This window comes from Pelobates fuscus, chromosome 11 (genome assembly GCF_036172605.1).
Source record: "Pelobates fuscus isolate aPelFus1 chromosome 11, aPelFus1.pri, whole genome shotgun sequence".
In the NCBI taxonomy this organism is placed as follows: domain Eukaryota; kingdom Metazoa; phylum Chordata; class Amphibia; order Anura; family Pelobatidae; genus Pelobates; species Pelobates fuscus.
Genome location: NC_086327.1, coordinates 41,096,258 through 41,121,748, shown reverse-complemented (window position 1 = coordinate 41,121,748; position 25,491 = coordinate 41,096,258). Strand labels below are relative to the sequence as shown.

At 46.5% G+C, this 25,491-nt stretch overlaps 1 protein-coding gene across 1 annotated transcript in view; it reads right to left on the bottom strand.

Annotated features, from left to right (window-relative positions):
• LOC134577726 (synaptotagmin-1-like) overlaps positions 1-25,491 on the bottom strand; it is a 245,650-nt gene that overhangs the window by 21,287 nt on the left and 198,872 nt on the right. Inside the window, exon 7 of the mRNA XM_063436596.1 lies at positions 866-983. Within this exon, the coding sequence (XP_063292666.1) occupies positions 866-983 (118 nt within the window). The remainder of the gene's footprint in view (positions 1-865; positions 984-25,491) is intronic.

Here is a 25,491-nt window from a genome sequence, read left to right as displayed (position 1 = left end):
ACCCATACATATGATATATATATTTCTTAAAGGACAGATAATGCTTTTTTTCCCTCTGGTACCCTCTATGTATACAATATCAAGTATGAATAAAATATTTAGAAAATGGGAAAAAAATACCGTTCAATAAAAATTCAGGAAATAAAAATAACTCAAAGTAGATTTACTTGTTATTCCTGACTGTTAAAATTCTGAATATGTCTCGGATTTCAATTTATTTTTCAAAGTTATAGGACATATATTGCAAGGAGTGAAACATGATTTTTAAAACAAAATTAATGCACTGATTTAATGCATCTCTGTGAGGAGATGCTGATTGGCGCTGCGTGGTGTTTTGCCACGCATGCACAATTACCTCCCAATGCTTTTCTCTGGGAAAGCACTGGATTGGCTGAGATTGTCAAAATTGCTGATCTCAGTCATGGAGGCAGGGCCAGCTGTGGAGAGACCAGCACGGCAATGGAGAAAAGGTCACCTAAACATGTATTCCAGCACGATATTCCTAACACTATAGTGTTCTGGTCAAAAAATACAGATAGGAAACATTCTCAAAATTTCAGTTTGGCTATTTAGCTTTCAATTTGTTTTGAATTACCACTCTATCTATCCTATGAATTCACTAGAATTTGTTGTTGACTTGAAGATATAATTTACTACACTAACATCTAACAAATATTAATGCAGACAAATTTAAATTTTGCTATGTTTGTAATTTTATTTCATTTTGCAAAATATTAACTTTTATGTTAACTATTAGCTATGTGCTATCAATTAAAAAAGAATACAAAAAAACAATAAAAAAAATTCTCTAAAGGATACTTTCCGGTACAGTTTATTAATTGTTGGGCTGCTTTTAATAACTCACCAGAAAGTCCGCCTACGTCCATCTTTTTGAGATTTTTGGCCTCCAATACGATTACAGTGAGTTTCCCTGCTGTGGGCACGTATCGCAGAGAGAAACAGATGTCTCCCAACTTTTCTTGCTAGGGAAAAAAAACCACAATGAAATAAAATGTTGTGTCAATTAAACAGTTGTGAATGTGATAGCTTAGAGTCTAAGCAATAAATGCAGAAATATATTGTATTATTGCCACAATATTATTCCAATCATATCAAAATCTCACTCTACGTATTTTTTTTTAAAAAATTACTGCTAAAAATATCCATGATAATTGTATTCGGCAAGTAAAGGTTGACATAGCTGGTTTCAGAAGTTTTCTACAATTGTTGCTATTCACCGTGCATGTCGAATATTTTTTCCCCCATGTACATCTTAGAGTATTGATCACTTGCATACACGAGACGAGAATAATGTATTAATTGATCTATGTTTCTACATACAAATTAGGAGGAAAGACTTGTCCTGTTGTAGACTAAAGCCCCAGCAGTTCTTGAGTTTATGGCTTGTTCTGAAATCAGGATTTCGGGGTTTGTGGCTTGGATCAATGCATAGAAGTATCTTTTTCACATCTATTACCAGAGTGCAAAAAAAGCTACAGATTCCATACGAACAGACCCTTTAGTAAATCAAAGATCCTTCTCCTACACTGGAAAGCCTTGTGGTTCATAGTAAACAGATTATTATAGGATTCCACAAATTGTGACATGTGTGTACTTCATCTTCTTGTGAGTACATCCTTACTTGTTTAATTTAAGATATCGGCCTTGATTTAATATCTTTGAATAAGCCTTTTAAATAAAAAAAATTCAAAATATTAAAACATCAAAACTATATATATATAGTGTAGCAAAACAGCAAAAATATCAACATTATAAAACTTGTTCAAAAATATTAAACTAAGGCCATTATTGGTAATGAGATGAGATGTGTATGAAATGTTTTGCAAAAAAGGTACAAGTTATTAATATTGTTATTTGGTTGGGAGAATTTTTATGAATGGCACCTGGTTTAAAAAATGGTTGATAAGTATATAATTATTTGATTATTAATATAGAAAATAATATTAATATTTAAAGAACATTATTTTTATTTTACTAAAACTAAAATAAAAATAATGTGTGTTATATGATGTTATTATTATTATTATTATTATTATTATTATTACTATTATTGTTATTATTAATTTATGGTTATTTGATGTTTGCAAAAAATACATATTCAGATGATGACTTCTGCTATATTCAAAGTCACAGAAAAAAGCTTAAACATTTTTTTACGCTTTGTTTAATGTTAATATCTGTTGGTATAGCATATGGTACAGGGTTTCAGGTTCTGTTCAATTTAATAAAAACAAATAGCATAAAAAAACCCTCCTTAGATGTGTTTGATAAATACATGGGTGAGTGAGTTTCTTAAGAAGCAGGTTAATTAAAATTCAACGCCAAAGAGCTTGTTCATGCTTTGGTAATCTCTTGCATTGATTACTGTAATTCTCTCCTAGTTGGTCTCCCCAGAAGCTGAACTGCCCCACTGCAATCAGTAATGAATGCTGCTGCCAGGCTGATCTTTCTCAATCGACTCTCCTCCCATACCTCGCCCCTCTGTCATTTCTTACACTGGCTTCCTGTATCATATAGGTGTCAATTCAAAATACTAACCCTTAGCTATAAAGCTCTAACCAACTCTAGCCCCTCTTACATTTCTTCACTGATTTATAGATATGCCCCTTCTCGGTCTCTCCGCTCTTCTGGAGTCCTTCTCCTGTCCGCTGCTCGCAGCCTTACTGCTAACTCGCACTTGCAGGACTTTTCGCGGGTGGCTCCCTTCCTTTGGAACAGCCTGCCTACCCCCTTCAGACTCTTCCCTAGTCTTCATTTGTTTAAAAAGTCCCTCAAAACACATCTGTTCAGAAATGCTTATGGACTCCCAGAGTAACTTTTCAATACCTATCCATATCTGTCTCTTGCTCTCCTAAAGAGCAACACTCCACTCTCTCCTCCAGTTATGCTACTTGTGTGGTGGCTGTCACCCTTGCTGCCCTCTTGTGTATTTGTACCCCACCTTCTCTAGACTGTAAGCTCGTTTGAGCATGGCCCTCATCTACCTATTGTTCCTTTGTCACTGTGTAATTGTCTCATTTATTGTAAATGTCCCCCCCCTTTCATAATATTGTAAAGCTCTGTGGAATTGGTTGTCGCTATAAGAAATTCCAATAATAATAATAATAATGATAATAATAATAATAATAACAAAGCATTGAACAGTGTAAATGCACGAACGTTCTAGTGAAGACACTGTATACGTTAGTCTTCCTAGAAGAGCATGCTTGTTATTGGGAATTTGACAGTCAGTTTCAATATATTAAACAGGGCTATGACTATACACTCCACAAGTTACACATTAGCAATACCGAAAAAAAAATCATCCAGTTACCGGCTAACTAAAAATGAAAAACATTTCTTTTTACCATTTATTACTGATGCAGATATCATATAGATTTTCTTCAGTAATGCTGCTGGGTGTAAAACAGTTATGCATTGTCTGTGAACATGTAGTTGTTCACCATGTGATGTTTACATGTGACTGATAAATAAATGCACATTGAATACATTATAATACACCTAGCTGTTAGTGATTTTTTTTTTAATATACTAGTTCATTTACTAGATGTAAGTGTATTTTTTATATACTAGCCAGTCATATTAGAGGACAGTAGGTGTCTCTCACTCTTCAACAATAGAATAAGCTGCTGTTTAGTAGACTTGTGCACTGTGGAAAAATGTAGTTTGGTCGAACCACTTAGTTCGAAAATAAAATCTGCTTTGGGTAGTTCAGTAGTCGTCGATGTTGCAGTTTGGCTCATTCAAATATCATTCATGCAAAATATTCGAGAAAAAGAAGAAAGAAGATTTCGTCTAAGGCAAAGGAAAGGTTTTTTTACAGTAAGAACAATCAGGATGTGGAATTCTCTGCCTGAAGAAGTGGTTTTATCAGAGTCCATACAGATGTTCAAACAGCTACTAGATGCATACTTGCAAAAACAGAATATTCAAGGATATAATCTTTCAATGTAGGGTAATAACTGCTTGATCCAAGGATAAATCTGACTGCCATTCTGGGGTCAAGAAGGAATTTTTTTCCTAGCTTGTTGCAAAATTGGAAGTGCTTCAAACTGTTTTTTTTTTTGCCTTCTTTTGGATCAACAGCAAAAAACATATGTGAGGAAGGCTGAACTTGATGGACGCAAGTCTCTTTTCAGCTATGTAACTATGTAACTATGTAACTATGAACCAAAAGGACATGAAAATGAGTCAGTGTTCTGCAAAATGTATACATAATATAAATTATGCATTTTCCTGCTATTTAGTTTAAAGATCAAGTGAGAAAAAGTAACCAATATAGGGAAAAGGGTACATTAAAACCACTGGCAGGTGAAGTGTATAACATTGCTTATATTATTACAATGGCCCCCATCAAGGTGCATCCATCATATATTAGGCAGCAAGTGAACAATCAGTACTTGAATTTCATGTGTTGGAAGCAGTAAGCTGGTTAAGAACCATGGGCGTCCACAGGGGGGGGGGGGGGGGGGGGCAAGAGGGGGCACTTGCACCCCCCCCCCCCCTGCATTTTTCAGCTTGTTCTGCAAATTTTCGTGCGAGATTGAAAATACAGTGGAATACTGGCGCCGGCCAGTAGGTGGCACTGTGTATGGAGAGAGACAGGGATAGGAAGCTGCATCTTATCCCTGCTTCTCTCTGACTGAATCCGCAGGGTAGCAACACATGCAGCCAGCAGAGAGAGCTTTCAGATCAGGTAAGTGAGGGATGGGGGGGGGGGGGGGGAGGCAGAGATAGTATACAGATCAGGGAAGTGAGGCATGGGGGGGGGGGGGGTGGGCAGGGCTGGACTGGGGATACAAAGCAGCCCTGGAAAAAATGTATGCCAGCCCCATAAGTCATTGTGCCATGTAGTAAGTGTGTGTGTCCCCATCAGCCGGCGGGGGAGACCTAATTATTCAATGCTTTTCCATACGGAGTGTGAGGACGTCCAGCACCAGATAACAGACCAAAGGTCCGTTTTAATTACAAAAGTCTCTCTAGTGGCTGTCTGGTAGACAGCCACTAGAGGAGGAGTTAACCCTACAAATTAATTATTGCAGTTTCTCAGAAACTGCAATAATTACCACTGTAGGGATAAGGGACATGGGTCCCAGACCACTTTTATGAGCTAAAGTGGTCTGGGGGCCTACAGTGTCCCTTAAAGTGTCAAATTTTTATCATATTGATCAGTATTGTTTTACACTTGTGGAAGAGAGGTAAACTCTCTAAAAAGTCTTTGAAATATTTTTGTTAGTCCAATAAAAAAGGTATTATTACATACTACATTAGTATTTTGGCATCTTGTCTACTGGATTAATACGGCTAATCCAATCTACATGTACATTATATATATATATATATATATATATATATATATATATTCTATGTTTATAAATAAGTGGAGCAGGATAGTAGAGTGCAGGGGAATGTTGGGAGGTAATGTTAAGTAGGGGTTTAAAACTTTGCTCCTTGAGTTACCAGCTACCTCAAATGCTTGTACACAGTATTTGCTTTTTAAGAAAAAAAAAAAAGTATTTACTCAAATATGTGCTCAATTTCAGTTTGTGTGTATGCAGGGGCATATTTATATTGATAGTTTTATGTGTGTATGTATGTAATTTGTGTGGATACAGGTGCATATATTTAAGGCAGGTCAATGTGTTTGAATGTAGGGGCATATGTGTGTGAATGCATGGATGTGTGTGGAGGGTAAGGTGCGTAAAGGGGCGTACATGTGTAGTGGGTTAATGTGTGTTTGTGAATACAGGTTTTTTTTGTGTATGGTGGGCACGATCTGAAAAAGTGGTGAATTTGTAGCCCTCACGGTCTATAACCCATTCCCAACTCCAATAGCTAGTAGCCCATTACTGCCCCATAGCTTGTAGTCCATTCTACTTCCATAGGTGCAATAGGGGAGTAGAATGGACTGCGTATTCTCTGCCCTCTGTAGTCAGTAGTCCATTCCCCTCCCCCCATAGTTAATAGCCTATGTTCCTCCTCCCCCTCCTCATAGATAGTAACTAACCTCCCCATAGAGAGTACCTATATCCCCTCCCCATAAATAGTACCCCAATCCCCCCCCATAGACAGTACCCCAATCCCCCCCATAGAGAGTATCCATATGCATCTCCCAATAAATAGTACCCCGCTGGCCTCCATAGACAGTACCCATATCCTCCTCCCTATAAATAGTACCCCACTGGCCTCCATAGACAGTACCCATATCCTCCTCCCTATAAATAGTACCCCAACCCCCTCCATAGATAGTATTCATATCTGCCTCCCCATAAATAGTACCCCAATCCCCCCCATAGGCAGTACCCATATCCCCCTCCCCATAAATAGTTCCCATTTCCCCCTCCCCATAAATAGTACCCCAATCCCCCCATATACAGTACCCACATACCCCTCCCCATAAATAGTACCCCAATCCCCTCCATAGACAGTACCCATATCCCCCTCCCCATAAATAGTACCCCAATCCCCCTCATAGACAGTACCCATATCCCCCTCCCCATTAATAGTACCCCAATCCCCTCCATAGACAGTACCCATATCCCCCTCCCCATAAATAGTACCCCAATCCCCCTCATAGACAGTACCCATATCCCCCTCCCCATAAATAGTACCCCAATCCCCCCCCATAGACAGTACCCATATCCCCCTCCCCGTAAATAGTACCACAACCCCCCCATAAATAGTACCCATATACCCCTCCCCATAAATAGTACCCCAATCACTCTCCTGATGAAAATTACCCCATCTCGTCTTAACTCACTCCTTTAGAGAGGTACAGGTTCTCCTAATTTCCCCCATTCCCAGCCAGCGATAATGTACCTGATACGGAGACTCAGGAAACCAGTGTCCTGCCTGTACTGCTCCGCGCGTCTTGCCCTTTGACTCATGACATCACTTCCCCTTGAATGAGCCGCACGGAGCTGTCCTGAGCTGTACACCAGGCAGCATGAATGCAAGTCCGTGCGGCTGCATTCTATCACCCGACAGAGGCTCTGCTCATAGTGCCTCTGCCGGGTACATTACAGCCAAGGCCTCCCTTTGCATTGGGGATCTGCCAACTGTGTCGGCCGCCCGGTGCCCTGTGCGGCCGACACTCTTTTTGCAGCCCTAAAGAGCACATTTGAACAGCCTGCCAGCCCCATGGGCCGTGGCCCACCGGGAAATTTCCCTGTATCCCGGTGGGCCAGTCCGGCCCTGGGGGGGGGGGGGGGGGGGCAGAGATAGCCTACAGATCAGGGAAGTGAGGCATGGGGGGCAGAGATAGCCTACAGATCAGGGAAGTGAGGCATGGGGGGCAGAGATAGCCTACAGATCAGGGAAGTGAGGCATGGGGGGGCAGAGATAGCCTACAGATCAGGGAAGTGAGGCATGGGGGGGCAGAGATAGCCTACAGATCAGGGAAGTGAGGCATGGGGGCAGAGATAGCCTGCAGATCAGGGAAGTGAGGCATGGGGGGCAGAGATAGCCTGCAGATCAGGGAAGTGAGGCATGGGGGGGCAGAGATAGCCTACAGATCAGGGAAGTGAGGCATGGGGGGGCAGAGATAACCTACAGATCAGGGAAGTGAGGCATGGGGGGGCAGAGATAACCTACAGATCAGGGAAGTGAGGCATGGGGGGGCAGAGATAGCCTACAGATCAGGGAAGTGAGGCATGGGGGGCAGAGATAGTCTACAGATCAGGGAAGTGAGGCATGGGGGGGGGGCGAGATAGCCTACAGATCAGGGAAGTGAGGCATGGGGGGGGCGAGATAGCCTACAGATCAGGGAAGTGAGGCATGGGGGGGCGAGATAGCCTACAGATCAGGGAAGTGAGGCATGGGGGGGAAGAGAAGGGTCAGCAAGGAGAAGGAAGGGTCAGCAAGGAGCTGGAAGGTAAAGTAGCACAAAGGCAAAGTAGAAGGAGCAGAAAGGGACAGAAGGAGCACAAAGGTGAAGTAGGAGAAGGAACAGAAATGAGCAGGAAGGGTCTGCAAGGGGCAGCAAGGAGTAGGAAGGGTCTGCAAGGAGAAAGAAGGGTCTGCAAAGAGCAGAAAGAATCAGAAGGAGCACTTAGGTAAAGTGGGAGAAGGAGCAGGAAAGGGTAGCAAGGAGCAGAAATGGACAGCAAGGAGCACAGAGGTAAAGTAGGAGAAGGAGCAGAAAGGGTCTGCAAGGAGCAGAAAGGGACCAGAAAGAGACAGCAGCAAAAGGGGGAGCACAATAAGCAGAAATTAGCAGAAAGGTAAAAGAGCAGAAGGAGCCAAGGAGGAGAGAAGACAGTGTCAGAATAAAAAGAAGACTGTGTCAAATGAAGGAGAAGAAAAAGAGATTGGAGCAGGAAGGACAAGTGAAGTGAACCCTCCACTTTATTCTGGACACCACATCATAAGGCTTTGGTACCTGGGCCTGGCAGGGAAACTTTGGACCTTCTCATCTCCCCAGGTAAAAAAATACCAGTGTTAATGTGTTCACTTTTATTTACTGAGTGTCAGGAAGCACAGAGGGCGCTGGGGAGGGGTGTCGCTGATTGGCTAGAGCGGTCAGCTGGCACTCTAAGCCAATCAGTAGCTCCCCATTCATAAAAAAGTAAAACATTTTTATGAGCCGGGAACTAGCGATTGGCTTAGAGCGTCAACTGACCACTCTAGCCAATCTGCAGCACCCATGCCTGATGTCAATCTGCACTTCCTTACACTCAGTTTTAGAAGCCGAATACCACTGAGCGACCTGGAAATCTAGAGCTGGAGGAAGCCTTTGGGGTAAACCATTTGAGAACGGTTTAACCCCTTAAAGGAAAGAGAGCACCCAGGGGCTTCCTGGCATCATAGCATTTTCATTTAGATGAAGTTGTTATGATGACCAGAATGTTCCTTTAATTTGCTTAAAGGAACACTATAGTGTCAGGAATACAAACATGTATTCCTGACACCATAGTTGTGAAAATGCTATTCACCCTGGCTTTATGTGATAGTGACTATGCTCCGCCCCTTCATGACACTGTCAAAAAGGGACCAAGCATGGATGTCATTACAATTATGCCCTGAAAAAATTCCTGCGGACGCCCATGTCAAGAACATCTTCAAAATGACAGGTCTTGCAGTGTGCAGTAATCAGTAGTATCTACCAAAATTTATGCAAGGAAAAAACTGATGGCGTCCAAGGTTCATTGATGCACGTGGAGAGCTAAGGTCTGATCACACAAAAGTGCTACTGTAGCTCAAATTGCTGGAAAACATAATGCTGGCCATGATATAAAGGTGTCAGAACACATAGTGCATCACAGTTGGCTGCATACAGGCTGGTCAGAGAGCCACCACCGAAAGCGCACTCAATAGGGAAGTGAGCATCAGAACTGGGACCATGAGGCAAGGGAAGAAGATTCTCTGTTTTAGATCAGGTGGATGGCCGGGTGTGTGTGTGTATTTTGCCTTGGTAAGAGATGGCAGCAGAATGCACATAGGGACGAAGGCAGGCTGGCGGAGGCAGTGTTATGCTCTGGGCAATGTTCTGTTGGGAAACCTTGGCTCCTGGCATTCATGTAAGTGTTACTTTGATAGGCAACACCTACCTAGAGATTGTTGCACACCACGTGTACTCCTTTATGGCATTGGTGTTTTCTGATGGTAGAGGCCTTTTCCAGCAGGATAATGCACCCTGCCACACTGCCACACTGCAAAAATTGTTCAGGAATTGTTTGACGAACATGACAAAGCGTTAAAGGTGTTGCTTTGGCCTCCAAATTCCCTATAACTCAATCCGATTCATCATATGTGGGATGTGTTGGAACAAAAAAATCCAATCCATGGAGGGCCCACCACGCAACATGCAGGACTTAAAGGATCTGCTGCTAATGTCTTGGTGCCAGATACCATAGGACATGTTCAGAGGTCTTGTGGAGTCCTAGCCTCGTGCATCAGAGCTGTTCTGGCAGCAAGAGGTGGACCTACATGATGTTAGGTAGATGGTTTTAATGTGGTGGTTGATCAGTGTATATTTATTGGTAACTGATCAGTGTATATAAAAATATGTATATATATGTAAAATGTATTTAAAAAATAATATCTACAATGCACATTACTGTCATGGTTATTCACCAAACTCCAAATTGTGGCAAATTATAATTTAATTGACCATTTAAGGTAAAAATGTGGAAAAAAAATTCAACTTCGCTATAGCCACAGCGCTGGTAATTTAGTCTTACTATTGTTTTTGCAATTTAAATATCAATTTGCTGCAATTCATAGTTTAGTGAAAAAACCTGCATGCATTTTATTGCTGCGAGGCTCATTTATTAATAGTGACTATGCATAAGTCCATAGTAGAGGCTCACAACAATAAAACTACAGAACATTTACCTACCCTCCGATTACTCGCTATTAGACATGTGCAATTCGTTTCGTTCCGAATTTACATTCTGTCGAATTTCATGCAATTCGGACATTCGGATGCTTACGAATGTCCGAAGTTCGAATTGCCAAATTTCCGAAATTCCGAAATGCTGAAGTGCCGACTTTTCGAACCAAACCGAATTGGCAAATTTCCAAAGTGTCGAAGTGCTTCGGAATTCTGAAAAGTGTCAAAACAAGAAAGGGAGGGAAAATTAAGTGAATGATGACAGGAATCGTGACCAATAAGCTAATTCCTGGCACTGGGAGCCCTATAGATGTGCAAGTGGTTGTGGTGGAAGTCTGGGCACTGGGAGCCCTATAGATGTGTAAGTGGTTGTGGTGGTTATGGCTAGAGGTTAGGGAGCCCTACAGATGTGTAAGTGGTTGTGGTAGCAGTCCGGGCACTGGGAGCCCTATATATGTGTAAGTGGTTGTGGGGGTTAGGGTTAGGGTAAGGGGTTAGGATTAAGGAGCCCTACAGATGTGTAAGTGGTTGTGGTGGCAAAGTGCTTCGGATTTCTGAAAAGTGGCAAAACAAGAGAGGTATGCTAACGAATGTCCGAATTGCCAAAGTTCCGAATTGTCAAAGTCCCAAATTACCGAAGTTCCGAATTTCGGAAGTGCCGAACCGAACTGAATGCCATTGGTCCGAATTTGCTAATGTTTTTGCCCATGCACATCCCTAGTCCCTATTTGTGAACTTCTTTCCAACTACCCCTTGGATTTCTCCCCTAGCCTTTTCTCCGGTGATCTTTACAAACACCTCCTTTGCTCTTCTCTCTATTCACCCCCCCACACCCATATTGTGTCCCTCTTCTCATATTTTGCTCCCCACACCTTTGGCTTAATATATCTTCTCTCTATCCCCACACCTTCTCCCTCTCTCTTTATTTTCTCCTCCATTTTATGTCTTTCTCTCTCCATAATCTCCCCACCTTTTGTGCCTCTCTTCCTGTTCTCTCTCCAACTTCTGTCCCTCTCTCCATATTCTTCCCCAACTTATGTCTCTTTCTATATTCTTCCCCCACCTTCTGTCCCTCTCTTCATATTCTCCCCCCAAACATTTAACTTTCCCCATCTTACCTCTTCCTTACACTCCCTGTCCCTCTCTCGATATTGTCCTCCCCAATGCCTTAAATGTTCTCTATAGTCTCCCTCTCTTTTTGTTGTACTTTCCTTATCACACATCTGCTTTACAGTGTGGCTGTCTGGCTGAGCAGTATGGAACTGACTGTTCTTCTGGGACTGGCAAAAACAGAACTTTTAATGCCACATCCCCGCTTTCTATCACAGCCTCACTGAGAGGGAGCAGGGCCGCAGGTAAGGGAAATCTTTTGATCTCTCTGACGGCAAGTGCATTAGGCTGTGTTTGCACTAGGCTGTGCCTAGGCACACCCAGCACAGCCCGTGCGCACACCTATGAGCCCAGGGTTGGTCCTCATCCAGCTGAGGAAGGAATTTCTTTGCCAGAGCTTCTCTATGAGGACAACTGGAGGTCATGTCTCCTCCATGACATTGTGACAGGAAGAGACGTGGTGGGGCGGGATCTAAAGACATATAAGGACAGGAGAACTAAAGCGTTAGTCATAGGTTTTCGTTTTCTTTTTATATTTTTAACACAAAGAAATTGGTGGTAAAGAGTTAATAGTAAAAAATCCTCAACTTTTCAGTTATTATTTGTATCAAAGAATACTTATGGAAAAAAAAAAAAAACTTTTTGTAAAATATAAACAATCAGCATACACATATACACCTGTAAAATAAAACTTTATCAAGCAGCAATTCAGCACTCCACTCAAATCTCATTAAAACTGTAATACATTGAAAAGAAATAAATCGCTCGCAAAATGTCTCAGAATTTGCCGCAGACCTGCTAAATTACAGAATTAATAAGGATTACAAATGAACGGAGCAGCATGTTTTTTTTTTTTTTATATTTCATAATTAGCCCTAAATGGGTATATAACGGAACCCTAGGTGAGCACATGGACTGCTCAGTTTCCAGATTTTCACAGAGTCTCTAAGCTTTCATTACACTTCCCAGGAATGCAAGTGAACCAGCCACACAAATCAGCAAGCAGCGCGTAATTGGTGATTAAAAATGAAAATGCTCATAATGCAGCGATTGATTTGTAGAAAAATGAATGTCATGGCAGGGGGAAAAAAAGGCTAAAGATACCACAATCTGCAGGGAGCCTATTAATTTAAAGGTAAATAAGTCATCACAAGCCACTGGGGATCCTGTAAATGAATGAAATGCATGTACCAGCATGCACCGGGAAATATTTATGTAATACATTTTAACAAAAGTAGTGCTACTGAGCATTTTAATTCCATTAGGCAAACATGCCATTGACCTTGAAACAATTAAGATGGCTGACATCAACTACACTGCACTGAGATAAGGCCTGTTGCATGGCGAGCTAAGATGGAGTGCTATTTTATTTAAACCAATAAAATGAAATACCCCGGTAGAGACTCAGATAAAGTGTTGAGACAATCGTCTACGGCTGAAGAAAAATATATTTAAATGGTAATATGTTGACAGTGCTTACCAGGATAACTTAACCAGGTTATTTATTTTAATCATTAGTCTACTTCATACTTTAGAAAAAGAGCTTGAAAAAACAGATTTAACCATTGATGCAAATGGTTAATATTATACTCTAGACTAGAGCAGTGGTTCCCAAACTGTTTAGGTTCAAGGCGCCCCTTAATATTTCAGTATTTTTCCAAGGCACCCCAAGTCAAAATTTCTAGGTTGAATATCTGTACAGCGCTGCAGCATTTACTGGCGCTATAGTGTAATGTACAGTGTTGGTGTTTGAAGGGGTGCTTGCATACATTTATTGTGTTTTAATACAGGGGTGTGTTTGTATGTGATGTTTGCGTTTGATTGCAGGGGTGTGTCTGAAAGTAATGTTCACTTTTAAATGTGGATGTACATTTGTGTGAAGTATTTGTGTTTGAGTGAAGGGTCGTGTTTGTATATTTTTTTATTTGAATGCAGGGGTGTGTTTGTATGTAATATTTGTGTTAGATTGCAGCAGTGTGTTTGTATCTTGTGCTGGTGTTTGACTGCTTAGATGTATGCACATACATATATACATACTTACACAGATATTCATGCACATTAACATACAGATACAAATGAATACACTGACACATACACACAAATTAATATAGACACCGACACATACACACACATAGATACACACCGACACATACACACATGCACCCTGACACACACAAACATTGATACATGCCCACACCATGACACAGATACACACTGACATAAAAAGACACACCCTGACACACAGATATACATACACAGATGTGTGTGCACGCACAGACACAGAAGCACACTGACATATATATATATACACTCACAGATGCACACCCTGACACACGCACACTCATGCCCATACACACACTCACATACACACATGATTTGGGAACTGCTGCTCTAGAGAACAATACATTTTACTTCATGTTATAATGGAATTGAGATTCATATTATTATTATTATTATTACTGGTATTTATAAAGCGCCAGCATATTCCATAGCACTTTACAAAATTATCAAAGAGGGAGATTTAACAATAAATGAGACAATTACAAAAACTTATAGGAACAATAGGTTCAGGGGCGGGCTGGGCCGGGGGGCAGGGAGGCAATTGCCCCCCAGGCCGCCCGAAATTCTTTTAGGACCGGCCGCGGCGGGCCGGCCCTTTAAATGCTGCAGCCGCTGAGCGCTCTGTAAAGAGCGCTCAGGCGGCTGCAGAACAGATTCTCCCCTCCCTCCCCTCCCTTGTAGGTGGCCGAGCTGGTCTCCGGTCCGCGGTCCCGGCCGGAGTGATAGGAAAGTGCACTGAGTGTGCACTTCCTGTCAGTCCGGCCGGGTACAGGAAACAGAAACCCCTGTTCCGCGCGGAACAGGAGTTTCTGTTTCCTGTACCCGGCCGGACTGACAGGAAGGTGCACACTGAGCACCTTCCTGTCACTCCGGCCGGGACCGCGGACCGGAGTGCAGCTCGGCCACCTACAGGGGAGGGGGTAAGAAGGGGGGGGGAGAGTAAGAAGAGGGGAGGGGGGGAGAGTAAAAAGAGGGGGGGGGGGAGAGTAAAAAGAGGGGAGGGGGGGAGAGTAAAAAGAGGGGAGGGGGGGAGAGTATAAAGAGGGGGGGGAGAGTAAAAAGAGGGAAGGGGGGGAGAGTAAGAAGAAGGGGGAGAGTAAGAAGAGGGGAGGGGGGAAGAGTAAAAAGAGGGGAGGGGGGAGAGTAAAAAGAGGGGAGGGGGGAGAGTATAAAGAGGGGGGGGAGAGTAAAAAGAGGGAAGGGGGGAGAGTAAAAAGAGGGGAGGGGGGAGAGTAAAAAGAGGGGAGGGGGGAGAGTAAGAAAAGGGGAGGGGGGAGAGTAAAAAAGAGGGGAGGGGGGAGAGTAAGAAAAGGGGAGGGGGAGAGTAAGAAGAAGGGGGGAGTAAGAAGAGGGGAGGGGGGAGTAAGAAGAGGGGAGGGGGGAGTAAGAGGGGCGGGGGGAGTAAGAAGAGGGAAGAGAGAGAGTAAGAAGAGGGGAGGGGGATAATAAGAGGGGGGAGTAAGAAGAAGGGGAGATAAGAAAAAGAGGGGGGTAAGAAGAAGAAGGGGGGAGTAAGAACAAGAGTGGGGAGTAATTAGAAGAAGGGGGTAAGAAGAAGAGGGGGGTAAGAAGAAGAAGGGGAGTAAGAAGAAGAGGGGGGTAAGAAGAAGAAGGGGGGAGTAAGAACAAGAGTGGGGAGTAATTAGAAGAAGGGGGTAAGAAGAAGAGGGGGGTAAGAAGAAGAAGGGGAGTAAGAAGAAGAGGGGAGTAAGAAGAAGAAGGGGGAGTAAGAAGAAGAGGGGGGAGTAAGAAGAAGAAGGGGTAAGAAGAAGAAGGGGGGTAAGAAGAAGAAGAAGGAAGGGGTAAGAAGAAGAAGGAGGGTAAGAAGAAGAAGGAGGGTAAGAAGAAGAAGGAGGGTAAGAAGAAGGGGGAGTAATAAGAAGAAGGGGGTAAGAAGAACAAGGGGGGGAGTAAGAAGAAGAGGGGGGAGTAAGAAGAAGAGGGGGGAGTAAAAAGAAGAAGGGGGGTAAGAAGAAGAAGGGGGTAAGAAGAAGAAGGGGGTAAGAAGAAGAAGGGGGGTAAGAAGAAGAAGGAAGGGGTAAGAAGAAGGAGGAGGGTAAGAAGAAGGGGGAGTAATAAGAAGAAGGGGTAAGAAGAACAAGGGGGGGAGTAAGAAGAACACAGGGAGGAGGGGGGGTAAGAAGAACACGGGGGTGAGAACACACAGAGGGAGGAGTGAGAAGAACACAGGGAGGGTGGAGGGGGGATGAGAAGAGCACAGGGAGGGTGGGTGAGTGTGAGAAGAGACCGCTAGGGGAGGGTGGGGGAGAGGAGAGACCACTAAGGGGCAGAGGAGAGCTCTAAGGGACAGAAGGGACAGCTCTATAGGACAGGGGGCAAGACAGGGAGCTCTTTAACACTACGCGCACACACACACACACACACACAATGCATCCCTATACATACACAGAAACACAATGCATCCCTATACATACACAGAAACACACAATGCATCCCTATACATACACAGAAACAGAACATGCTTCCCTTACACACAGAGAAACACACAATGCATCCATTACACACACACACAATGCAACCCTTACACACAAAGACAATGCATCATTTGCACACATACACAGAAACATACAATGCAAACCCTTACACACACATGCAAACACACACACTGTTTTTCTTACATACACACAGAAACACAATGCATCTCTTACACTCAATGCACACACATACAGACACACACCTTGCATCCCTTATGCATACAAACACAGATTCACACAATGCATCCCTCACACACAACCAGAAACACATAATACATCCCTTATACACAAATACACACTGCTTCCACTACACACAAACACACTGCATCACCTGCACAAACTGGTATCCCTATACACTACATACCATAAGCACACATATTAGATAACACATAACACATCCCCTACACACTCCACTCCCTGTGAGCGAGCTCATGGGTGGGTGGAACATACAAGTGGACTTATGAGTGGGCCTTATGGGCATACTCACCGTCAGGCACTGGAGCCCAGACCTTGAGCTGTGTAAGAGGCCCCCAAAAAATGGAGCTGCTTCCAATTCTCCCAGAACGTTGAATTTTGTGACCACAGTTGCAAACAGCCTCCAGAGGTCCTGTTCTACACCAGACCAGTGGAGCCAAACTGCAGCCCATCATCATCCTCATCTAATTGTAAGTAGGCAATCTAGTATATTATTAGTGACACTAATCTATAATTTACCTCACATTAAAGGGACACTATAGCTTAATGAAGTGGTTCTGGTGTCTATAGCTGGTCCCTGCAGGCTTTTTAATGTAAACACACACTGTGTGCAGCACTGGCGTTAGTTCATATGGCAGATCATACGGGTGGGGCATTGTGATGTCACATGGGGGGGGGGGGGCGGCAAATTAATATTTTGTCTAGGGCGGCAAAAATCCTTGCACCGGCTCTGATCCTGGGCAGGTGCACCAGTCTACTGGTGACCCACAGGAGGGGAGTGCACTGATTGCACTGCACTCTCCTCCTGCCCAGACCCGTCTTGACCGCAGTGCAAGTGCCCTCTGCCCCTAATTTACAGTGGCTCACACTCACAACAAGCAGTGCCTGGAGCCCTTTGCAGAGACGGAAACAAAGAGGTTCTGCGGCAGCTGGCCGTCCTGCAAGCATTACATTAAGCAGCTGTTCCCCATGCAGCCACAGGTGGCGTTGTGCTGGGAGACTGTGATTACTCTTCATTTCCTCCCAGCCTACAGAACAGCGCATGGGGGAGAGAGGAGGAGGCATGATTTAATCTTGAATAAATCCTCTAAGCAAACCTTTATAAATTTGGGGGGGATCAGCTCTAGTTTCCACAGTTTATTTGTGTTTACTCTTATCTCTGTATTAATATTGAGGGATGTCTAAGTAGTAACATCAGTGTGTGTCAGCAGGGCCAGCCGTTGGGGTGGGCAAGCTGTGCGGTCACGCAGGGTGCCATGACCACAGAGGCGCCCGGCGGCCAACACAGCTCACAAGTTGGGTACACCAGCATATTTAATTTAAACGATTCGCTGGTGGTCCACTGGTGCGCACCAGCAGTAGGTGCAGTCAGATCATATCCTCTCCCTCGTGGTTCCGGCGCTCAGTTACTGAGTCAGAGCACATGCTCAGAGATTCTCAGCCTGTGCTCTGACAACATTGAAAGTCAGAGCCGTGAAGGAGCGGGTATGGCAAAGAGCTACTGATTAGCATTACATCAATATCCGTTATAAAACCAGAAAAAGGTGGGCATGGATGGTGAACTGATTTGGTGGCGCAATGGGCCACTTGACTGGTTTTGCCCCCCAGGCCTAAGGCTGCCAGCCCTCCCCTGAATAGGTTGAAGAGGGCCCTGCTCAAACGAGCTTACAGTCTACAGGAGATGGGGCGTAAAACACGACAGGACAGGAGGCAGCAATCAAATAAGGTGGAGTGAAGCAGAGCTGGAGGAGAGAACATAGTGCTGCCCTTAAGGAGAGAGCAAGGGACACTCCTTGTCACTCTCTTTCTCCCCCTCCCTCCCTCCCTCGTCACTCTCTTTCTCCCCTTTCCTCCCTCCCTCCCTTGTCACTCTCTTTCTCCCCTTTCCTCCCTCCCTCCCTTGTCACTCTCTTTCTCCCCCTCCCTCCCTTGTCACTCTCTTTCTCCCCCTCCCTTGTCACTCTCTTTCTCCCCCTCCCTTGTCACTCTCTTTCTCCCCCTCCCTCCCTTGTCACTCTCTTTCTCCCCCTCCCTCCCTCCCTTCTCCCTCCCTTGTCACTCTCTTTCTCCCCCTCCCTCCCTTGTCACTCTCTTTCTCCCCCTCCCTTGTCACTCTCTTTCTCCCCCTCCCTTGTCACTCTCTTTCTCCCCCTCCCTCCCTCCCTTGTCACTCTCTTTCTCCCCCTCCCTTGTCACTCTCTTTCTCCCCCTCCCTCCCTCCATTCTCCCTCCCTTGTCACTCTCTTTCTCCCCCTCCCTCCCTTGTCACTCTCTTTCTCCCCCTCCCTTGTCACTCTCTTTCTCCCCCTCCCTTGTCACTCTCTTTCTCCCCCTCCCTCCCTCCCTCCCTCCCTCCCTTGTCACTCTCTTTCTCCCCCTCCCTCCCTCCCTCCCTCCCTTGTCACTCTCTTTCTCCCCCTCCCTCCCTCCCTCCCTCCCTCCCTCCCTCGTCACTCTCTTTCTCCCCCTCCCTCCCTCCCTCCCTCCCTCCCTCGTCACTCTCTTTCTCCCCCTCCCTCCCTCCCTCCCTCGTCACTCTCTTTCTCCCCCTCCCTCCCTCCCTCCCTCGTCACTCTCTTTCTCCCCTTCCCTCCTCCCTTGTCACTCTCTTTCTCCCCCTCCCTCCCTTGTCACTCTCTTTCTCCCCCTCCCTTGTCACTCTCTTTCTCCCCCTCCCTTGTCACTCTCTTTCTCCCCCTCCCTTGTCACTCTCTTTCTTCCCCTCCCTCCCTCTCTTGTCACTCTCTTTCTCAGTCTGCCTCCCTTGTCACTCTCTTTCTCAGTCTGCCTCCCTTGTCACTCTCTTTCTCCCCCACCCTCCCTTGTCACTCTCTTTCTCCCCCACCCTCCCTTGTCACTCTCTTTCTCCCCCTCCCTCCCTTGTCACTCTCTTTCTCCCCCTCCCTTGTCACTCTCTTCCCTTGTCACTCTCTTTCTCCCCCTCTCTTGTCACTCTCTTTCTCCCCCCCCTCCCTTGTCACTCTCTTTCTCCCCCTCCCTCCCTCCCTTGTCACTCTCTTTCTCTCCCTCCCTCCCTTGTCACTCTCTTTCTCTCCCTCCCTCCCTAGTCACTCTCTTTCTCCCCCTCCCTCCCTTGTCACTCTCTCCCCCTCCCTCCCTACCTTGTCACTCTCTTTCTCCCCTTCCCTCCCTCCCTCCCTTGTCACTCTCTTTCTCCCCCTCCCTCCCTCCCTCCCTTGTCACTATCTTTCTCCCTCTCCCTCCCTCCCTTGTCACTCTCTTTCTCCCCCTCCCTGCCTACCTTGTCACTCTCTTTCTCTCCCTCCCTCCCTCCCTTGTCACTCTCTTTCTCCCCCTCCCTCCCTTGTCACTCTCTTTCTCCCCCTCCCTTGTCACTCTCTTTCTCTCCCTCCCTCCCTCCCTTGTCACTCTCTTTCTCTCCCTCCCTCCCTCCCTTGTCACTCTCTTTCTCTCCCTCCCTCCCTCCCTTGTCACTCTCTTTCTCTCCCTCCCTCCCTTGTCACTCTCTTTCTCTCCCTCCCTCCCTCCCTTGTCACTCTCTTTCTCCCCCTCCCTCCCTCCCTTGTAACTCTCTTTCTCTCCCTCCCTCCCTCCCTCCCTCCCTCGTCACTCTCTTTCTCCCCCTCCCTTGTCACTCTCTTTCTCCCCCTCCCTTGTCACTCTCTTTCTCCCCCTCCCTTGTCACTCTCTTTCTCCCCCTCCCTTGTCACTCTCTTTCTCCCCCTCCCTCCCTCCCTTGTCACTCTCTTTCTCCCCCTCCCTTGTCACTCTCTTTCTCCCCCTCCCTCCCTTGTCACTCTCTTTCTCCCCCTCCCTCCCTTGTCACTCTCTTTCTCCCCCTACCTCCCTCCCTTGTCACTCTCTTTATCCCCATCCCTCCCTCCCTTGTCACTCTCTTTCTCCCCCTCCCTCCCTGTCAATCCCCCCCACCTCTATTGTAGCGTGGCCAAGCCCTGTATGATCCGTGGGTACAGGGAGCTTTTGTTTCCTGTACCTGGCCGAACTAAAAGGAAGTGCACACTCAGTGAGACAGATGCTCCCTGTACCTGCGGACCATACAGGGATCGGCCACGCTACAGTGAGGGAGTGACAGGAGGGAGTGCTGAGCACTTCCCTCCTGTCAGCCCCTCTCCTCATGCTGCGCCCGGGCGGTGCGCCCTCATGGACGCACCAGCCCGGGCAAAGCTGCAGCCGCCTGAGGCTCTCTACAGAGCACTCGGGCGGCTGCAGAATGAGGGGGGCCGGCGCTCCTGGCGGCGCCCCTTCCTCAATGGGCGCCCTAGGCGGCTGCCTAGTCCGCCTAACAGGTAGTGCCAGCCCTGCCTATAGGATACAGGAAGCCAATGTAAGGACTGACAGAGGGGAGAGGTGTGAGAGGAACGACAGGAGAGGAAAATCAGTCTAGCTGCAGCATTCATTACAGACTGTAGCGCGACAATACGACTTGTGGGAAGACCTATTAGGAGAGAGTTACAATAATCCATGCAAGAGCTTACTAGAGCATGGACAAGCTCCTTAGTAGCATCTTGTGTAAGAAAGGGGCAGATGAGGGCTATGTTTTTAAGGAGGAATCTACAGGATTTGGTAACAGACTGGATGTGAGGCTCAAATGTGAGGCCAAAATCAAGTATAACGCCAAGACAGCATGCTTGCAAGAATGGACTGATATGGGTACCACTAACTTGAAGGGAAAGTGAAGGAGGAGGATCAGTATTAGGAGGAGGAAAGACAAGGAGTTCAGTTTTAGAGAGACTGAGTTTCAAAAAGCAGGAGGACATCCAGTCAGAGATGGAAGAAAGGCAAGCAGTGACACGTTGCAGGACGGCAGGGGAGAGGTCCGGAGAGGAGAGGTATATCTGAGTGTCATCAGCGTACAGGTGGTATTGGAATCCAAATGACGTAATAAGTTTGCCAAGAGAGGCAGTATAAAGAGAAAATAGAAGGGGACCCAGTACAGAGCCTTGGGGACACTCTCTTTCTCCCCCTCCCTCCCTCCCTTGTCACTCTCTTTCTCCCCCTCCCTCCCTACCTTGTCACTCTCTTTCTCCCCCTCCCTCCCTTGTCACTCTCTTTCTCCCCCTCCCAACCTCCCTTGTCACTCTCTTTCTCCCCCTCCCTCCCTACCTTGTCACTCTCTTTCTACCCCTCCCTCCCTCCCTTGTCACTCTTTCTCCCCCTCCCTCCCTACCTTGTCACTCTCTTTCTCTCCCTCCCTCCCTCCCTTGTCACTCTCTTTCTCCCCCTCCCTCCCTTGTCACTCTCTTTCTCCCCCTCCCTTGTCACTCTCTTTCTCCCCCTCCCTTGTCACTCTCTTTCTCCCCCTCCCTCCCTCCCTTGTCACTCTCTTTCTCCCCCTCCCTTGTCACTTTCTTTCTCCCCCTCCCTCCCTCCCTCCCTTGTCACTCTCTTTCTCCCCCTCCCTACCTCCCTCCCTCGTCACTCTCTTTCTCCCCCTCCCCTGTCACTCTCTTTCTCCCTCTCCCTCCCTTGTCACTCTCTTTCTCCCCCTCCCTTGTCACTCTCTTTCTCCCCCTCCCTCCCTTGTCACTCTCTTTCTCCCCCTCCCTCCCTTGTCACTCTCTTTCTCCCCCTACCTCCCTTGTCACTCTCTTTCTCTCCCCCCCTACCTCCCTTGTCACTCTCTTTCTCTCCCTCCCTCCCTCCCTCCCTTGTCACTCTCTTTCTCCCCCTCCCTCCCTCCCTTGTCACTCTCTTTCTCCCCCTCCCTCCCTACCTTGTCACTCTCTTTCTCCCCCTCCCTCCCATGTCAATCTCTTTCTCCCCCTCCCTCCCTCCCTTGTCACTCTCTTTCTCCCCCTCCCTCCCTACCTTGTCACTCTCTTTCTCCCCCTCCCTCCCTTGTCACTCTTTCTCCCCCTCCCTCCCTAACTTGTCACTCTCTTTCTCTCCCTCCCTCCCTTGTCACTCTCTTTCTCCCCCTCCCTCCCTTGTCACTCTCGTTCTCCCCTCCCTCCCTCCCTCCCTTGTCACTCTCTTTCTCCCCTCCCTCCCTCCCTTGTCACTCTCTTTCTCCCCTCCCTCCCTCCCTTGTCACTCTCTTTCTCCCCCTCCCTCCCTCCCTTGTCACTCTCTTTCTCCCCCTCCCTTGTCACTCTCTTTCTCCCCCTCCCTCCCTCCCTTGTCACTCTCTTTCTCCCCCTCCCTTGTCACTCTCTTTCTCCCCCTCCCTCCCTCCCTTGTCACTCTCTTTCTCCCCCTCCCTCCCTCCCTTGTCACTTCTCTTTCTCCCCCTCCCTCCCTCCCTTGTCACTCTCTTTCTCCCCTTCCCTCCTTCCCTCCCTCCCTCCCTTGTCACTCTCTTTCTCCCCCTCCCTCCCTTGTCACTCTCTTTCTCCCCCTCCCTTGTCACTCTCTTTCTCCCCCTCCCTCCCTTGTCACTCTATTTCTCCCCCTCCCTCCCTTGTCACTCTCTTTCTCCCCATCCCTCCCTCCCTCCCTCCCTCCCTTGTCACTCTCTTTCTCTCCCTCCCTTGTCACTCTCTTTCTCCCCTTCCCTCCCTCCCTCCCTCCTTCCCTTGTCACTCTCTTTCTCCCCCTCCCTTGTCACTCTCTTTCTCCCCCTCCCTCCCTTGTCACTCTCTTTCTCCCCCTCCCTCCCTGTCAATCCCCCCCCACCTCTATTGTAGCGTGGCCAAGCCCTGTATGATCCGCGGGTACAGGGAGCTTTTGTTTCCTGTACCCGGCCGAACTAAAAGGAAGTGCACACTCAGTGAGACAGATGCTCCCTGTACCTGTGGACCATACAGGGATCGGCCACGCTACAGTGAGGGAGTGACAGGAGGGAGTGCTGAGCGCTTCCCTCCTGTCAGCCCCTCTCCTCATGCTGCGCCCGGGCGGTGCGCCCTCATGGACGCACCAGCCCGGGCAAAGCTGCAGCCGCCTGAGGCTCTCTACAGAGCGCTCGGGCGGCTGCAGCATGAGGGGGGCCGGTGCTCCTGGCGGCGCCCCTTCCCAAGGGGCGCCCTAGGCGGCTGCCTAGTCCGCCTAACAGGTAGCGCCGGCCCTGCCTATAGGATACAGGAAGCCAATGTAAGGACTGACAGAGGGGAGAGGTGTGAGAGGAACGACAGGAGAGGAAAATCAGTCTAGCTGCAGCATTCATTACAGATTGTAGCGCGACAATATGATTTGTGGGAAGACCTATTAGGAGAGAGTTACAACAATCCATGCAAGAGCTTACTAGAGCACGGACAAGCTCCTTAATAGCATCTTGTGTAAGAAAGGGGCAGATGAGGGCTATGTTTTTAAGGTGGAATCTACAGAATTTGGTAACAGACTGGATGTGAGGCTCAAATGTGAGGCCAAAATCAAGTATAACGCCAAGACAGCGCGCTTGCAAGGATGGACTGATATGGGTACCACTAACTTGAAGGGAAAGTGAAGGAGGAGGATCAGTATTAGGAGGAGGAAAGACAAGGAGTTCAATTTTAGAGAGACTGAGTTTCAAAAAGCAGGAGGACATCCAGTCAGAGATGGAAGAAAGGCAAGCAGTGACACGTTGCAGGACGGCAGGGGAGAGGTCCGGTGAGGAGAGGTATATCTGAGTGTCATCAGTGTACAGGTGGTATTGGAATCCAAATGAGGTAATAAGTTTGCCAAGAGAGGCAGGATAAAGAGAAAATAGAAGGGGACCCAGTACAGAGCCTTGGGGAATTCCAATACTGGACAAAGGGAGGAAGTATCATTAGAAAAAGAGACACTGAATGAGCGTTGGGAGAGATAGGAGGAAAACCAAGAGAGGACAGTGTCACAGAGACCAAGTGATTGAAGAGTTTGGAGAAGGAGAACATGGTAAACAGTGTCAAAGGCAGCAGAGAGGTCAAGAAGAATTAGTATGGAGTATTTCCCTTTGGATTTAGTTATGATTAGGTAGTTAGTGACTTTAATAAGAGCAGTCTCAGCAGTGTGGTGGGGGTGGACTGAAGAGGGTCAAGGAGAGAGTTGGAATTGAGGACCAGTCTTTCCAGAAGCTTTCAGAAAAAAGGGAACAGGGATATGGGACGATAGTTAGAAGGGTAGGATGGGTCAATAGATGTTTTTTTTTAAGATAGGTACTACAGTAGCATGTTTGAGGGCAGCAGGGACAACACCAGAAGAGAGAGATCAGTTAAAGATGTGTGTTAAGGAAGGCGCAAGACAAGAGGAGAGAGATCTGATAAGGTGAGACAGGACAGGATCAAGCAGGCAAGTGGTAGGGTGAGAGGGAAGGAGAAGTGCAGCCACCTCTTGTTTAGTAGCCTGGGAAAAAGTCCGAATGGTAGGAAAGGCATGATCCGTGTGTGGTTGAGAAATAGAGGGGCAAGGTGGTGATAATTCTTTCCTTAGCTGTTCAATCTTGTCAGTAAAGTAGCATGCAAAGCTATCGGCTGTAAGGTTAGTTTGGGGGATAGCAACAGCAGGGCAAAGAAAAGAGTTAAAGGTATTAAAAAGACACCTGAGATTGCGGGAGCATGAGCTAATGAGGGAGGAAAAGATTACTTTGGGAAGGGCAAGGGCTGTGCTGTATGAACATGAATATGTAGTGGAGGAAGTCCGACTGGGTGCGTGATTTCATCCAGCAGCATTCAGCAGAACTGGAGCAACTCTGCAGGTAACGTGTTGATTTAGTATGCAACGGTTGGGGCGTGTTCTCCTCAAGGTGCATGTTTGGAGTGGGGCTGCAGCATCCAGGGCAGAGGTGAGGGTAGTGTTATATGAGAAGATGGCCAGTGAGGGACAGGAGAAAGTAATGATGGATAGAGGTTGGGAATCAAAATTAGCTGATAGCTGCTGGAGGTCAATATAATTCAGATTTCTTCTTTGTTGAGGGGGGTTAGGTTGAGAATGATGGGATAAGGGGCTGTTGAGAGCAAATGATACGAGTTGGTGATCTGATAGGTGTAAATATAACACAGCAAAATATACTATTCCTTAAGCTAGTTTACTTAACTATACAATATGTTGGAAGGAAAAATATACCAAAGTGTACAACATGGCCTCGATTTAATAAGGCTTCCAAACGAGTCAATATTATTAAAAAACCTTTCCAAATGATTTATCCACAAAAATTCCTATAGATTTTAATAGTGTATTCTGCAGTTAAATCATTTGTAAAGTTATTCTAACAGTATTAAATCATTTAGAAAGTTTATTTAATCAAAGGCTATGTAACACGAATAGGTATGCCAACACAGTTACTTCTAGGGATAAACTGTCATGATTCCAGGCTGGTTTTGAATGATGCTATCAATGTATAATATTTGATAATGGAGTAGGAGTTATCACTTATAAAGC